The sequence below is a fragment of the Sphaerodactylus townsendi genome, linkage group LG11, assembly GCF_021028975.2.
Source record: "Sphaerodactylus townsendi isolate TG3544 linkage group LG11, MPM_Stown_v2.3, whole genome shotgun sequence".
Lineage (NCBI taxonomy): Eukaryota > Metazoa > Chordata > Lepidosauria > Squamata > Sphaerodactylidae > Sphaerodactylus > Sphaerodactylus townsendi.
Window position 1 is genome coordinate 71,718,509 of NC_059435.1, and position 15,061 is coordinate 71,733,569.

The 15,061-nt window shown below is 45.1% G+C and overlaps 1 protein-coding gene across 1 annotated transcript in view; it reads right to left on the reverse strand.

Annotated features, from left to right (window-relative positions):
• The window catches only part of LOC125440645 (sodium channel protein type 5 subunit alpha-like), a 46,799-nt gene that overhangs the window by 3,628 nt on the left and 28,110 nt on the right, over nucleotides 1–15,061 (reverse strand). Inside the window, exons 17-23 of the mRNA XM_048510502.1 lie at nucleotides 12,803–12,957; nucleotides 9,818–9,991; nucleotides 7,460–7,597; nucleotides 5,478–5,702; nucleotides 4,207–4,260; nucleotides 1,369–1,510; nucleotides 944–1,044 (exon numbers count right to left, since the gene is read on the reverse strand). Coding sequence (XP_048366459.1) covers nucleotides 944–1,044; nucleotides 1,369–1,510; nucleotides 4,207–4,260; nucleotides 5,478–5,702; nucleotides 7,460–7,597; nucleotides 9,818–9,991; nucleotides 12,803–12,957 — 989 coding nt within the window. The remainder of the gene's footprint in view (nucleotides 1–943; nucleotides 1,045–1,368; nucleotides 1,511–4,206; nucleotides 4,261–5,477; nucleotides 5,703–7,459; nucleotides 7,598–9,817; nucleotides 9,992–12,802; nucleotides 12,958–15,061) is intronic.

The following is a 15,061-nucleotide window of genomic DNA, read 5'->3' on the forward strand; positions in this document are numbered from 1 at the left end:
GCATGTCCGTTACTGGGGGGTGCCAAAGCAATACAAAAGTAACAATCCAGTTATATACCAGTGATGGCGAACCTTTTCGAGACCGAGTGCCCAAATTGCATCCCCAAATCCGCTCATTTATTGCAACGTGCCAACATGGCAATTTAACCTGAATACTGAGGTTTTAGTTTAGAAAAAACGGTTGGCTCCGAGGCGTGCGTTACTCAGGAGGAAGCTTGGTGGTAGTCGGTGGGGTTGCTTTGAAGCTACCATGCAACTCTTCCAACGGGTGAATCATGACCCAAGGAGGGTTTACTCAGGAGCAAGTTGCATTGCCAACAAATGAGCTTACTCCCAGGTAAAGGATTGCACTTTAGTTCTTCGCATGAAAATCAGTGGGGTTTAACAGCGCTTAACAGGGTTACCTATACTGCTTCCCCAAAACTACCGGTAGGTCTTAGGTTTAATGCTAATAATTGAGCCCAGTGGCCCAGGCCAGCCTAGATGTGGGGGGGGGGGGGCACTCTGTTTGCGTGTGCCCACAGAGAGGGTTCTGAGTGCCACCTCTGGCACCCGTGCCATAGGTTTGCCACCACTGTTACCTACTCTTTTAATTATTTTTCTCTGAGGCATCTGGGATTACCATAAATAACTGAGGCCCCTTCCACACAGCAGTGACCAGAGCCTGCAGACACAATGAGGGTTGCTGTCAAGCCTTTGCACAGAGGCGTGGTTTTTTAAATTTTCCTTTACCTCCTTCGCTGCGTTGCCTTGCAGGCATCTTCACTACTAATCTGGACATATTCACAAATTCCACATAATCTTAAACAAAAATCCTATTATAATAAACAACTTTGAATTTCCAAGGGAAGGACAAATCTATTTTACGTTAAGTAATTTGGCTTCAGAAAGGTCTCTTTGAGAAGTAATAAAGGAAATGCTATTTTGTTTGCGAAGGCCTTACTTGTGGCCGTGGAACAGGCTTCTGTAGTTTCTTGTTACCCAGTTTTTTCAACGCATTGTAATATTTCTTCTGATCCTCTGACAAAAAAATGAGTTCTCCGCCTAGGTATAAGGAAATAACACTTCTATAACATTTAGATGCACCTTTCTGCCTAAAGAAACCAAGATATGCTTTCAGATGCTGCAATATAAACAATGATTTGATTACATTCTGTATTAAGACTTTTGGGGGGAAATTCTCAAAATACGGGAACCGGTTTCAGATAGTCTCTCCAATTGGCCAAGCTTCCCCAGAGCTTTTCATGGGCAGACAGCAGTTTGCATGTACACACATCCCCCCTTCGCACATACCACCCCCCCCCAGCAGATTTTGCATGTCCCCTGTATCTTTGTACAAAGGAAAGACTGTTGTAACTCATATGCTACTTATCTTTTTCCTTTGTTGGTTAAAATTGTCAATAACAACTCCAATGAAGAGGTTCAGCATGAAGAAAGATCCAAATATGATAAAGGCCACAAAGAAGAGGTAGGCATACTTATTTCTTTCACAGCATGGCGGTTTCCCATCCTGAAATGAGGCAGAAAGGAAAGAACCAAGTGTTTAAATGGAAAGAGAGGGAAATACATAACTTCCGTCAGTTTGTAATAAATGTACAAGGAAATCATAAAAAACAACAATATAAAAATTAGGGATATTGAAAGCAAGTAATAAAAAACAAGCCAGTTGCCCAAGAACGCATAATAACATCCATCAGCCTAAATCATATCCATTGTGGCTGGAAGCAAACCACAAAAACAGCTTTGACAGGTAGAACCTCCTCAGTTAAAGGCCTTAGACATTTTGGCCTTGCATCTAAAGGTAAAGGTAAGGCAGGTGCCAGACAAACATCAAGGATCAGGACATTCCAAAAAAAGCCCTGTCTCTGATAAGCAAAAGAGAAATCTAGTTAAAGACTAACAACATTTATCCCATCATAAGCTGTCATGAGACAGAGTTCATTTCCTCAGATGGAATGAAAAGGAACATAAAACCCACCCCCCACATTTTACACAGGAAATTACATAAGGGGAGTCTTGGGATCATTTATGACCGAACAGCGTAACAGGTGTATTGTCGAAGGCTTTCATGGCCAGAATCAACAGGCTGTTGAGGCCATGGTCTGGTAGCTCTAGCTTTTGGCATCTCCAGAGGCATGTCACAATAAGATGTGTTTCTCCACACGATGCCAGGGAGAGAAACGCATCTTACCATGAGGTGCCTCTGAAGATGCCAGTCATAGATGCAGGCAAAACGCTAGGAGCTTCACCTTTGGCAAATGGGATGACAGCAGTGGTGGGATCCAAACATTTTAGTAACAGGTTCCCATGGTGGTGGGATTCAAACTGTGGCGTAGCGCCAATGGGGCTGGGCGGGGCATGACGGGGCGTGGCCGGGCATTCCTGGGGCGGGGCATTCCTGGGCAGTGCTGTGGCAAGGACGCAGCCGCTGCGCCGGTCCTTGGGCGGGAAACGAATGCACGCAGGCGCAGGCTGCCACGCACGCCGGTGCACCTCCTGCTAGACAGCTTCAAGTTCTGCCGCTACTGCTGAGAGGAGGGGCGTAACTAAGGCCAAAATCACATGGCAAAATCACCAATTAGTAACCCCCTCTCGGCACACGCAAATAATTAGTAACCTACTCTCGGGAACCTGTGAGAACCTGCTGGATCCCACCTCTGGATGGCAGGGCAGGAATCAGGAGCAGTTTTGCCTTTGCCCATCTACTGGTGACCCATGAGGTGGTGGGCTATAGCCTCTTCCATGAGGTGTGCCTCAAAAAACCTTGGAAGCTTTTTTGGGAGGTGGAATGCGATAGGGCGAGGGCTTTGAAGGACATCACATGATCTAAATCTTCAGATTTCCTAACTCTGTTCACTCTAAGGGTTTGTTTGTTTAGGAATGGGCAGGAGGCTGGAATGAGGGATCAAGAAAGAAGAAGAAACTATAACAGACGTTTGGGTGGGGATGGAGAATAAGGTAACAGAAAGAGGGTTGTTGGGGAATTGTTTCCCTATTTGGGTAATAAGCAGAGGAAAGACCAGGAGACTTTTGCTGTGATTATAAAAGAAACTTTACTTAACTAAATCAGGGTAGGGTATACATGGAATAAACACAATAAATCCTTACTAAATCCTCACCGCCCTGAGCCCTCCGGGGGAGGGCGGTATAAAAATGCAATAATAAAAAATAAAAAATATTCTAGTACAAACTTAGTTGCAGAACTTAGGCACATGTGAGCCCACATGTGGCCTAGGCATTCACCTATTAAGGTGAATCCATCTTACAGGTACAAAGAAAAACCTCGTGTGTGAGCATTGTGCTCAGTGTCTGGCCCTTTCCGCACGGGCCATATACGGCGCCCAGGGAGCTGTTCGCACAGGCGGCACTGCTAAAATGCAGCAGCGCAGACCTGGCTCCCCTTCACCACCACCAGGGCGGCGTCAGGCCGCCTTTAAAAACCTCCCTCCTGGAGGGAGGTTTTTGGAAAACAGCACATTCCCGCCGGCGCGGTGCGAACAGCACTGCCGGGAACACGCTGTTTTCCCCGTCCCTCTCCCACTCACCTCGTCGTCCTGCGTTGCTCTACTGGACTGCTGAGACCCTCCATCGCTGTCCTCCGACCCCTGGAGGTCGGAGGGCAGCGTGGGCGGGTCTTAGGAGTCCAGCAGGGCGACGAAGGCAACGAGGTGGGGGGGGACGGGGAAGAGGCGGCTCTGTGCGGAGCTGCCTCTCCCCCGCCGGCCTCTGCGGGGGCCGCTCGCACGCTCCCGTGTGAATGGCCCCCACCCCTCCACCGGCAGAATTCCTGCTGGTGCAGGGCGCCCTTTCTGCTCTGTGTGAGTCTGAGTCTGTGTGAGACAAAGAAACATAGTTAACTTTATAACCTCTGACCTATCTGCCTCACATAAGCAATGTCAAATTAACTGCCCAATGACTAATCAATGAACTGATAGCAAGACACTGACCTCACTATCTAATTAACATGCACACAGTTAACCCCTTGTTATCAGGATTGTGACAGACACTTGCAAATCCTAACAAGGGTGCTAGTCCATCAGGAAAGAAGGGAAAAAACCTAGTTGCAGAGCAGACAAGACAGGAACTGGGATGTCATCCTCTTGCTGGCTGATCAGCACAATCCTGCGTATGGAGCAAGTGGGAGGAGCAATCAAAAATAGCTTCCCTCCTCCACTGGCAGAAAAATACAATAATGTAATGCCTTACCTTAGATGCATCTACTGCAGCATACATAATGTCTGTCCAACCTTTGAATGTTGCCTACAAAAAACATTAACAAACCAAGTTATTATTTCCTTTATCTGGATATTTAAGAAAGTTAGAACATCAGTTGAGCCCTGCTGGATCAGCCCAGTGGTCCATCTAGTCCAGCATCCCGTCTCACACAGGGGCCAAACCAGCTCCTCTGGAGGTTCAACAACAGGGCAAAGAGGCTGAGGTCTTTTCTGATGCTGCTCCTGGCACTGGCCTTCAGAGGTTAACTGCCTCTGAATACGGAGGCTCCCTTAATCACTAAGAGAGAGTTTCGAAGAACTGTGACTAGCCCAGGGTCACCCAGCAGGAATGTAGGAGTGTGGAAACACATCTGGTTCACCAGATTAGCCTCCACCACTCAAATAGATCCATCAATTGCTACTAGCCATGGTGAGTAACGGGAACCTCCATATATAGAGGCAGCAAACCTCTGGATTGCAGACCGAGAAGGCAGCATCGGGGGAAGACCTTGGCCTCTGGCTCTGTGTCCTGTTTGTTTGGCCCTCTAGATCACGCAGATGAATTACAGAATTCAAACAGATTTACTTTAATCCTCATCAGGCTGGTCCTCTGCAGCTCTTTCAAACAGAACTTAGACAAGCATCTTCTAAATCTAGTTTATTTAGTTAAATTTGCATTCTGATTACATTTGTTCAGGATTCTTAATAATAGATGCTATTTAATTTACATGGGTAAAGAAATCAAGTGGAATTTGACAGTGTTGTTTTACATACACTGTTGCCTCAAAACTCACAAAAAAAGACTTAATAATTAGGCTTTTTAAAAAAGATACCTCAAAACTAAATCCTAAATATAACTTAAAAGCCAGCATGGTATAGTGGTTAAGAATGGCAGACTCTAATCTGGAGAACTGGGTTTGATTCCCCACTCCTCCACCTGAATGGCGGAGGCTTATCTGGTGAACCAGATGTGTTTCCGCACTCCTACATTCCTGCTGGGTGACCTTCAGCTAGCCACAGTTCTCTCCCAACTCTCTCTGCCCCACCTACTTCACAAGGTTTCTGTTGTGGGGAGAGGAAGGGAAAGGAGCTTGTAAGCCACCTTGAGTCTCCTTACAGGAGAGAAAAACGGGGTATAAATCCAAACTCATCTTCTTCCTAATCCAAACTCTTTTTCTTTCTTAGTAAAATATTCCTGTTATTGATAAGAATAGCCACTCTTGGCTGAACATACATGTAGGACATTTGTATGACTCAACATACCACCTGGAGGAGAGCCAGATATCCATTCCCAACATTGTTAAAGTTGACGGTGTTATTGACCCAGGTGTAGTTTTTGCTGTCGCAGTCTGGACCAGCTTTATCATGCACAGATTTCCCTCCATATAGAGTTACTCCTAGGATGTTAAACGGGAGCCAGAGAACAACACAGACAAGCAGCACGTTTCCAATGGAAGGGATAGCACCTATGAGGGCATTCACCACAACCTTCAAGGCAAATGAAAGATACAATCAGAAATTCAATGTACAGGATAGCTCTATTACAGCCAGTAACCATGAGAACTAACCATGTTTTAAGCAATCTCTTTCCGACTACAGATGTGTGGGGGGATAAATTGAAGGGGGGGAGGTTACCTTCATACCCTGTTTGTAAACTTCCCAAAGGCATGCAGCTGCTTGCAGCAGGGTTCCTTTATATCAGTGGTGGCGAACCTATGGCACGGGTGCCAGAGGTGGCACTCAGAGCCCTCTCTGTGGGCACTCGCGCACAGAGTTCATCATGTGGGAGAGGGGTGGAAAATCACCCCCCCATACACACACATCTAGGCTGGCCTGGGCATGATCTGGAAGTAAGCTCGGTTGCTGGCAATGGGTCTTGCTTCTGAGTAAACCCTCCTAGGATCGTGATTCACCTATTTGAAGCATTGCATGGTTGCTTCACTAAGCTTACTCCTGAGTAATGCATGCCTCGGAGCCAACTGTTTTTCTAAACTGAAACTTCAGTATTCAAGTTAAATTGCCGTGTTGGCACTTTGCGATAAATAAGTGGGTTTGGGGTTGCAGTTTGGGCACTCGGTCTCAAAAAGGTTCGCCATCACTGCTTTATATGCTTGGGTTTTTTTAAAAAAATCATGTATATATCCTCCTTCCTTTTGTGCATACTTCCTCAAAGTCTACTTCTTCTACACAATGTTTCTGGAATAGTATATACTGTGTTTTTCTGCAACATGTCTTCTGTCGCTTCTATCTGATACTCTATTCTCAGAGTTCCTTTACTGATATCTGTTCTCCTCCATCACCATACGTCTTAGGACAGCAGAGCATGTTACAGGTGCTGTGGGGAAGCTCCAAAACCTTTCTCATCCTGGTTGTTACAACTGTGAGTTGTCATGATGTGAATCACCCCATGGAACCGCTGTGATGGTGATGGGTCAGGCCAATCGCAAGGTGATGGAGTGACTCATAAGGATAGCATTTGCAAATGTTATGACCTGGAATCACTTACACCATAGAAATGCCTTATCAGAAGCCTCTAAGCCAACAGTGGTTGTGGCATCTATTCTAGCTCTTACACTCAAAGCATGATGCTAAATGTGTCTGTTCAAGGCTTTGAAAGCTGAAGATGATAGTCATATCAAATACTAGAGATGAGAAAGGAAAAAGAACAGAAGTACAGAAGCTGAAATAAGACGGTAGATTAATGGAAGCCTCATCAGATAAAGAACATAAGAAGGATCCTGCTGGACCAGAAGTCCAGTCAAATCCACCCTCCTGTCTCGTGCAGTGGCAAGCCAATTACTATGGAAGGGCAACAACCAGCTGACTAAAAAAGACACTAATTTATGGAGAAGTCAATTTCCTGGCTTCAATGCTACCTGGCCAAAGATCAATGGCCCTCACTGTTTGCTGCGCGCTACTCTCACCAAGTAGCGCAGGGTCCAACTGCCCTCCCCATTACAGGGGCGGCTACAACGCAGCTGCCCCGACTCTGCTGCTCTTGCGCCCCCTCAGCGCGGGTCATTCTGGCGCTGCTCAAAACAGCGCCTTTTGATGACCCGCACAGGGCGCGGGGCAGTGGGGAAGACGACCCTCGTGCTAAAAAGGTCCAGGACCAGATGAAACGGACGTCATTTTAAAAGTGGGGAAACGGCCAATAACATTTTAAAAACCCTAAATTCAGGTTTGTTTGTTTGTTTGTTTTGCTTATTCATATGAGAAACTCAGGGAGGCGACGGCAGAAATACCTTAATCCCTTTAAATCTGGATAACGCTCGAAGTGGTCTCAAGGCCCTCAGAGTTCTGAGGGATTTTATGGAGATCTGGTTGTCACACATATTCTCCCCAGTTGATTTAGCTTCTGCCAGAAGAGAGGCCAATGAAACCTGTAACCACGGAAGAAAAAGACAGCTAGTTTCCCAAACATTTCAACTTTAGATAATAATTTTTGTGCCAACATCAATGGTTTTCTTTGGCCCCTTCCGCACACGCAAAATAATGTGTTTTCAAACCACTTTCACAACTGCTTGCAAGTGGATTTTGCTATTCTGCACAGCTTCAAAGAGCACTGAAAGCAGTTTGAAAGTGCATTATTCGGCATGGGCGGAATGAGCCTTTGTTTAGTTGTAAGCTGCCTTAAGAAAGTTTCTGAAGGGTGGTGTGTATATGTTTGAAACAAATAAACAAAGATTTGCCCAGAAACCTCTCCCTGACTGCCCTTGACCCACTGAGAAATGACCAAGAATCTTGTCCTGCTCACCCTTCCCTTTCTCTCCCTCCCCTCTTTCAATTGCCCCTCAGCCCCACTTATCTCACTAGGTGTCTGTTGTGGGGAGGGGAAGGGAAAGCAGTTTGTAAACCACTTTGAGACTCCGTAAAGATTGAGAAAAGATGGATACAAAAACCAACTCTTCTTCTATGTCAGAGGTTAAACTGCAAGTTCTTCAAAGCTAAGAAATGCTTTCTGGTTGTACATTTATTATGATGCTTGATATTAGTAATAAAACAAGGGGATAAGTATTGTTATTAATTCTGGGGCATGTTCTAGGATGCACAGTAGGTTTGATATGGAGTGCTAGAAGACTTGTTGAGCATTGTTATTATTCTGCATAAACTGGAAAGGTATGGTAGAGAAAACATGATACGTGGTGGTGGAAAATGCCATCAAGTAACAGCTGATTATGGCAACCTGGTAGGGTTTCCAAGACAAGAGGCATTTGGTGGGCTCTGAGAGTTCTGAGAGAACTGTCATTGGCCCAAGGTCACCCAGTGGGTGTCAGATTAAGGAGAGGGTTTGAAAATGGTCTTCCCCAACATAAAATTCTTCCAAATTGAGAGCCAGCACACAAAGTAGGAGAGCATGATTGAAGAAGTGGTGTGAGCTACACTGAATCTATGTGGGAAACCCCACAATGTCTCTTATCCTGCAAGTGATTTGGGGCATTAGGGCCAGCTTCTCTGAGCTGAAAGATGGCAAGGCTTAGATTAGAGGTATTGACATGCTCCATGCATTTCCTCCGTTTCTGCATTCTGATATTGAGGCAGAAGTGCAATACGGAGCAGATCCCACAGAGATCTGACCATTGTGTGGTTGGAAGAGACTCCATGGGGCCATCAAGTCCAGCTCCTTGCAACACAGGAACACACAATGAAAGCACTCCTGACAGATGGCCATCCAGCCTCTCTTTAAAAACCTCCAAAGAAGGAGACTCCACCACTCTCCACTCCGAGGTAGTGCACTACTTGTTGTTGCTGCTGTCAATGAGAAATCGGATTGTCGCTCTTTTAGTGCCCAATGATTTTATTTCAAGCATCTTGACAATGGGCTGCATCCAGTGGTGGGATCCAAAAATTTTAGTAACAGGTTCCCATGGTGGTGGGATTCAAACAGTGGTGTAGCGCCAATGGGGCTGAGCCGGGCACGACGGGGGTGTGGCCAGGCATTCCAGGGGCAGGGCATTGATAATTTCTCTGTTACTGTAAAAAACTCTTACTGTAAAAAAAAAGTTCCTAATTTCCAGCTGGTATCTTTCTGTCCATAATTTAAACTCATTATAGCAAGTCCTATCGTCTACTGCCAACAGAAACAACTACTTCTTCTCTAATTGGCTGCCTGTCAAATACTTAATACTTTCAAATACATAATTTTGTTTCTAGAAATCAAAAAAGGATACTTTCCTTAAACAAGGAACTTTACCATATTTCTAAAACATGTTTTTAAAACAGCCCAACAGGGAGAATTATCCCGTTTTCTACCTTCGCCAACCAGCCACATAGGAAACAACAGGACTTTATAATTTTTGGACCTAATGGAATTTCTAACGGAAAAGCAGACCCAATTAGTAACCCCCTCTTGGCACACACAAATAATTAGTAACCCACTCTCGGGAACTGGTGAGAACCTGCTGGATCCCACCTCTGGCTGCATCCAAGTATCCATGGATATTTCCACTATTAATATGTTACAGCAATCACTGGAAACAGGATTTTGCAGTGCAGCCAAGCCAAATTAGTTGTAAATGTTCGCTATAGTGCAGAAGCAGTCTAGCCAATCTCTTTGCATTGGTGAAATACACAAAACGCAAAAGAACATGTGTGATACTTACACATACAATAAAAAAATCAAGCCAACACCAGGCATCAGTAAAATACTTCTTGAAACCATAGGCCACCCATTTCAGAAGCATCTCCAGAAAGAAGATGTAGAGGAAAAACATATCCGCACAGCCCAGTATGTTTTTAATGGTTTCTCTTTCCCGGAGGTAAATGTCTTCCAAAGTCTAGGATTTCAGAAATCAGATGTCATTTAGAATTCTGTAGCGGGATATGTTCAAAATTTTGCCAGATGATGTTCAAAATTTGCCAGATGAGAGTAGGCTGCAGCCTACTCTCATGGCATTCACTGACGACTTATTCCAGTTCTCTAAGTATACAATCTATACATTTAACCTAAGGTTCAATTTATTAATCCAGTCCCAGTTCTCAAAAAATATGTGTGGCTTAATGGATGGATTTTGCTATGTGTTCATCTACTAGTGGTCCCTGGCCCTTCGGCGATGTGGCTGGCCTCCACGCAGGCCAGGGCCTTTTCGGCCCTAGCCCCGGCCTGGTGGAACACTCTTCCTCCAACTGTCCATGCCCTGCGGGACCTTGGCGAGTTCTGCAGGGCTTGTAAGATGGAGCTGTTCCGCCGGGCCTTTGGAGGAACCGGCCGCTGATGGTGCCCCCCCACCTTTGGCCCCTGATATCTGGGCCATTTGTCACCCAATGAAACTCGCCATTCCTCCCTTTTGGGGGGAGGGAACTTTAAAAAATAGAATGCTGGACGCCGTCCTAATTATTAGAATTAGTTCTTATGGTTTTTATCGCTGCTTTTAAATGTTTTAGCTATCTTATATTGTTATTTCTATATGTTGTACACCGCCCGGAGCCCCCTGGGGATAGGGCGGTATAAAAGTCTAAATAAATAAATGAATCAAAGGATGAACACATAGCAAAATCCATCCATTAAACCACACATATTTTTCACAGGATTAATGAGATTTTATTGTATTTGGGAAAAAAAGAGAGTGTTGGAATTCAATATGAATGTTTTTTTCTTGTTGGTGAAAGTAAATAATCCAAATCATATTATTTAATTAATTAATTAATTAATTAATTAAATTTAATATACCGCCCTATCCCCGAAGGGCTCAGGGCGTTGAACAACAGAGAATTATATATAAAACATACAATTTAAAACAGTTACATTCTAAAACAGTAGCCCATAAACCTATATACACCCTCTCCAGATAGGAAATGGGTCCCCATGATGTTAGGGGACCTTATGAGTAGTGGGGGGGGGGGGCGGTGGCACTATCAGCGGCTGGACTCTCCAAAGGCCCGGTGGAACAGCTCGGTCTTACAGGCCCTGCGGAACTCTCCAAGGTCCTGCAGGGCCCGGACAGCTGGTGGTAGCGTGTTCCACCAGGCCGGAGCCAGAGCCGTAAAGGCCCTGGCCCGTGTGGAGGCCAGCCGCGTCATCGAGGGGCCAGGGATCTCCAGTAGATTTGCCTCTGCTGAGCGCAGAGGGCAGGCCAGGACATATGGGGTAATGCGGTCCCGAAGGTACGAGGGTCCCAGGCCGCGTAAGGCCTTAAAGGTCAACACCCACACCTTGAACATGATTCGGAATTCAACCGGTAACCAGTGCAGGCGGCACAACACAGGGTGAATATGTTCCCGAAAGGCGCCCCCTGTGAGCAGCCGGGCCGCCGCATGTTGGACCAGTTTCAGTTTCCGGATCAGGCGCATTACTACCTGCATTCACTCTTTAGGCAGGATTGTGCTAATTAGCCAAGTCTTTGCCAATGGGAGGAGCAATAGTGAACATGTAGAACTCAATGGGCCAAGAAACATTTGGCATCTCCCCAAAAGAAGGTCAAAGGCAACAGCTAAAAATAAATCCAAAACCAAAACCCATTTAATGTCTTTCATTAACATCAGACAAAATTATAAGCTAAAACAAGGAAACTGGGTATTTGCAGACAGGGATGGGAACAAGATAAACTGTGAAAACCCCTCAATAGAAGACAGACTGTGGTTAATCTTTAAGGATGGTGATATCCAATTACTCCACGTGGGGATTCTCTCCATCCACTGACAAGAACCCTCGATGTCAGTTTTCAGCGTTTGTTCTCTGTCAGAGGAGGAGGATACCCAGGCTGGGATGCTGAATCACTGTATGTACCTCTTGGGAGGGTCACTGAATCATTGTGACTTTGCACAAAACACACAGGCCTCTGCTTATGCACAGAGCACCCAGCTCTGATATCCTGTGCATGGGTGTGACTGTGGTCAGGAAAATAACCTTTATGGCCAGAATCTTAATGGAAATTCCCTGACAGGTTCAAATGGAGGTTGAGTCAGAACCACATTAAGGTAACAGGAGGGAAAAACACATTAAGGAGCCGCAGTGGCGTAGGAGGTTAAGAGCTCGTGTATCTAATCTGGAGGAACCGGGTTTGATTCCCAGCTCTGCCGCCTGAGCTGTGGAGGCTTATCTGGGGAATTCAGATTAGCCTGTGCACTCCCACACACGCCAGCTGGGTGACCTTGGGCTAGTCACAGCTTCTCGGAGCTCTCTCAGCCCCACCTACCTCACAGGGGGTTTGTTGTGAGAGGGGAAGGGCAAGGAGATTGTAACCCCCTTTGAGTCTCCTACAGGAGAGAAAGGGGGGATATAAATCCAAACTCTTCTTCTTCTTCTTAAGGTAACAGGAGGGAAAACGATGAATGACAGCGAAGGCACAACAGCAACCTGGATTGTTTCTGTGGGCACCCATTGCTGCCTGCGCAGGTGTGCGTTAATGCGAAAACAGGAACCTGCAAACTGTTAAAAATTTGCCGTGCAGAAGGGGCCTAAGTTAATAATGTATTCCGGATTTAAGTATCCAGGTTGAGAATTAGATATATTGACCATGTTGAGAATTAGATATACTGGTGATAATCTATCACACTTTTGGACACATTCCTGCAGAAAATCAGAGCTGACTATAAGCCATAAGAAAGTTATACTATTTTATTTTGGGAAGATATAATAAGGAACTTACCAGAGTGAAACTGCTCAGCAATATCATGAATATGATAAAATATTCAAACCAATTGTGTTTGACAATTCTGAAGCAAAATTTTCTAAACCTCCACCAAATGCTACCCGGAAAGGTATCAGATTTTACTACACAACCTGGGAAGATCTTTACACAACCTGGAGAAAATAAATAGACAAGGTATCACTGTTCTGAAATAGAAACAATGGAATATTTGTACCTGCCAGTGTCTTTTTTGGAGAAGGAACATACTTTTTCTTCTGTCCCCTAGATCAGTGATGGCGAACCTATGGCACGGGTGCCAGAGGTGGCACTCAGAGCCCTCTCTGTGGGCACGCGCAAACAGAGTCGCCTTCCCCCCCACATTAAGGCTGGCCTGGGCCGCTGAGCTCGATTATTAGCATTAAACCTTCGACCCAGTTTTGGGGAAGTAGTGTAGGTAACCCTGTTAAGTGCCGTTAAACCCCACTGATTTTCATGTGAAGAACTAAAGCATGATCCTTTACCTGGGAGTAAGCTCGGTTGCTGGCAATGTGGCTTGCTTCTGAGTAAACCCTCCTAGGGTTGTGATTCACCCGTTGGAAGATTCGCCCGTTGGAAGAGTTGCACGGTTGCTTCAAAGCAAAGTCATCAACTACCACCCAGCTTACTCCCGAGTAACGCACGCCTCGGAGCCAACCGTTTTTTCTAAACTAAAACCTCAGTATTTAGGTTGAATTGCCGTGTTGGCACTTTGCGATAAATAAGTGGGTTTTGGGTTGCAATTTGGGCACTCGGTCTCGAAAAGGTTCGCCATCACTGGGCTAGTTGATTCTGATGCTGTCCTTTGCAGGTACATAGCATGAACTTATGGGGGCAGAAGAGGAGTTGCTCATGATACCAGGCTGCTCAAGGTGTCACTCATGAGATGATCATGAGATGAATACTAAACCTTTTTGCATCAAGCAGATCTGCTGCCAACCATCACTGGGAGTTCTTTTTTAGGATTACCGTATATACTCATGTATAAGTCGAATTTTCCAGCACATTTTTAATGCTGAAAAAGCTCCCCTCGACTTATACGCGGGTCATTAAATTTTTGTGTGTGTTTTTACTTTGCCGGCCAGCAGGGGGCGCAGTTTTTATGCTAGAGGCACCAGAATTTCAGGGTACCCTCAGAAGACTCTCCTGATGATACCAGCCAAGTTTGGTAAAGTTTGGTTCAAGGGGTCCAAAGTTATGGACCCCCAAAGGAGGTGCCCCCATTCCCCATTGTTTTCAATGGGAGCTATTAGTAGATGGGGCTACCCTTTTGAGGGTCCATAACTTTGGACCCTCTGAACCAAACTTCACCAAACCTGGCTGATCTCATCAGGAGAGTCTCTTTATGATATCCACCAGGTTTGGTGAAGTTTGGGTCAGGGGATCCAAAGTTACTGACCCCCAAAGGGGATGCCTCATCCCCCATTGTTTAAAATGGAAGCTAATATTAGATTTTTCATTTCTGATAATATCCCTCTTAAAATCTAAGTTGGGTTACATTTGGACACACAGATGATGATGAGGAATCCACTTTTGAAGGATTTTAACTCTTGTGTTTTAGGTTGGTTGCTGGTTGAGCTAAGGTTTTTGTACTTTTAAAGTTATTGTTGATACCATATTGTTCTTGTTGACCCTCTTTTCCACTTACAGAGCCAGTTTACTGTTTTTCTTTGAAATAAATATTCAAAAACATTTAACCTACTGATGCCTCAATTGATGCTGCATTTCCCACCCTCGACTTATACGCGAGTCAATAATTTTTCCCAGTTTTTTGTGGTAAAATTAGGTGCCTCGACTTATATGCGGGTCGACTTATACACGAGTATATACGGGGTATGTTATCATTTCTAATACATTTGCCTCTTTTTTTTTTGGTAAGTCACATTCTACTATAACACTAGGCGCATTAACTTGCCCAGATGAGTTTACAAAAAATGTTGCTTTCACATATTTGCACATAATCACGATTTCCAGGGATAGAAGGGATTTCCAGGCACACAGTGTGATTTTCTCACCTTCCTGGGTGACAGAAAACCTTCCGGAACAGCATGAGTAGGGAATAAGAGGAGAGGATCGGCAAAATTGCCCCTCCTTTTATCTGCAGCAATCTTCTGGTAGATACAAGCCAGTTTCTTGTTAGTCTCCAAGTTACTTGTGCTGGTGTTCTTTGGAAAATTTCATTTTATTCTTTTCCTGTGTCCCCACATTGTTCCAGTACCGCTGCTTGTTCCTTTTCAGCAC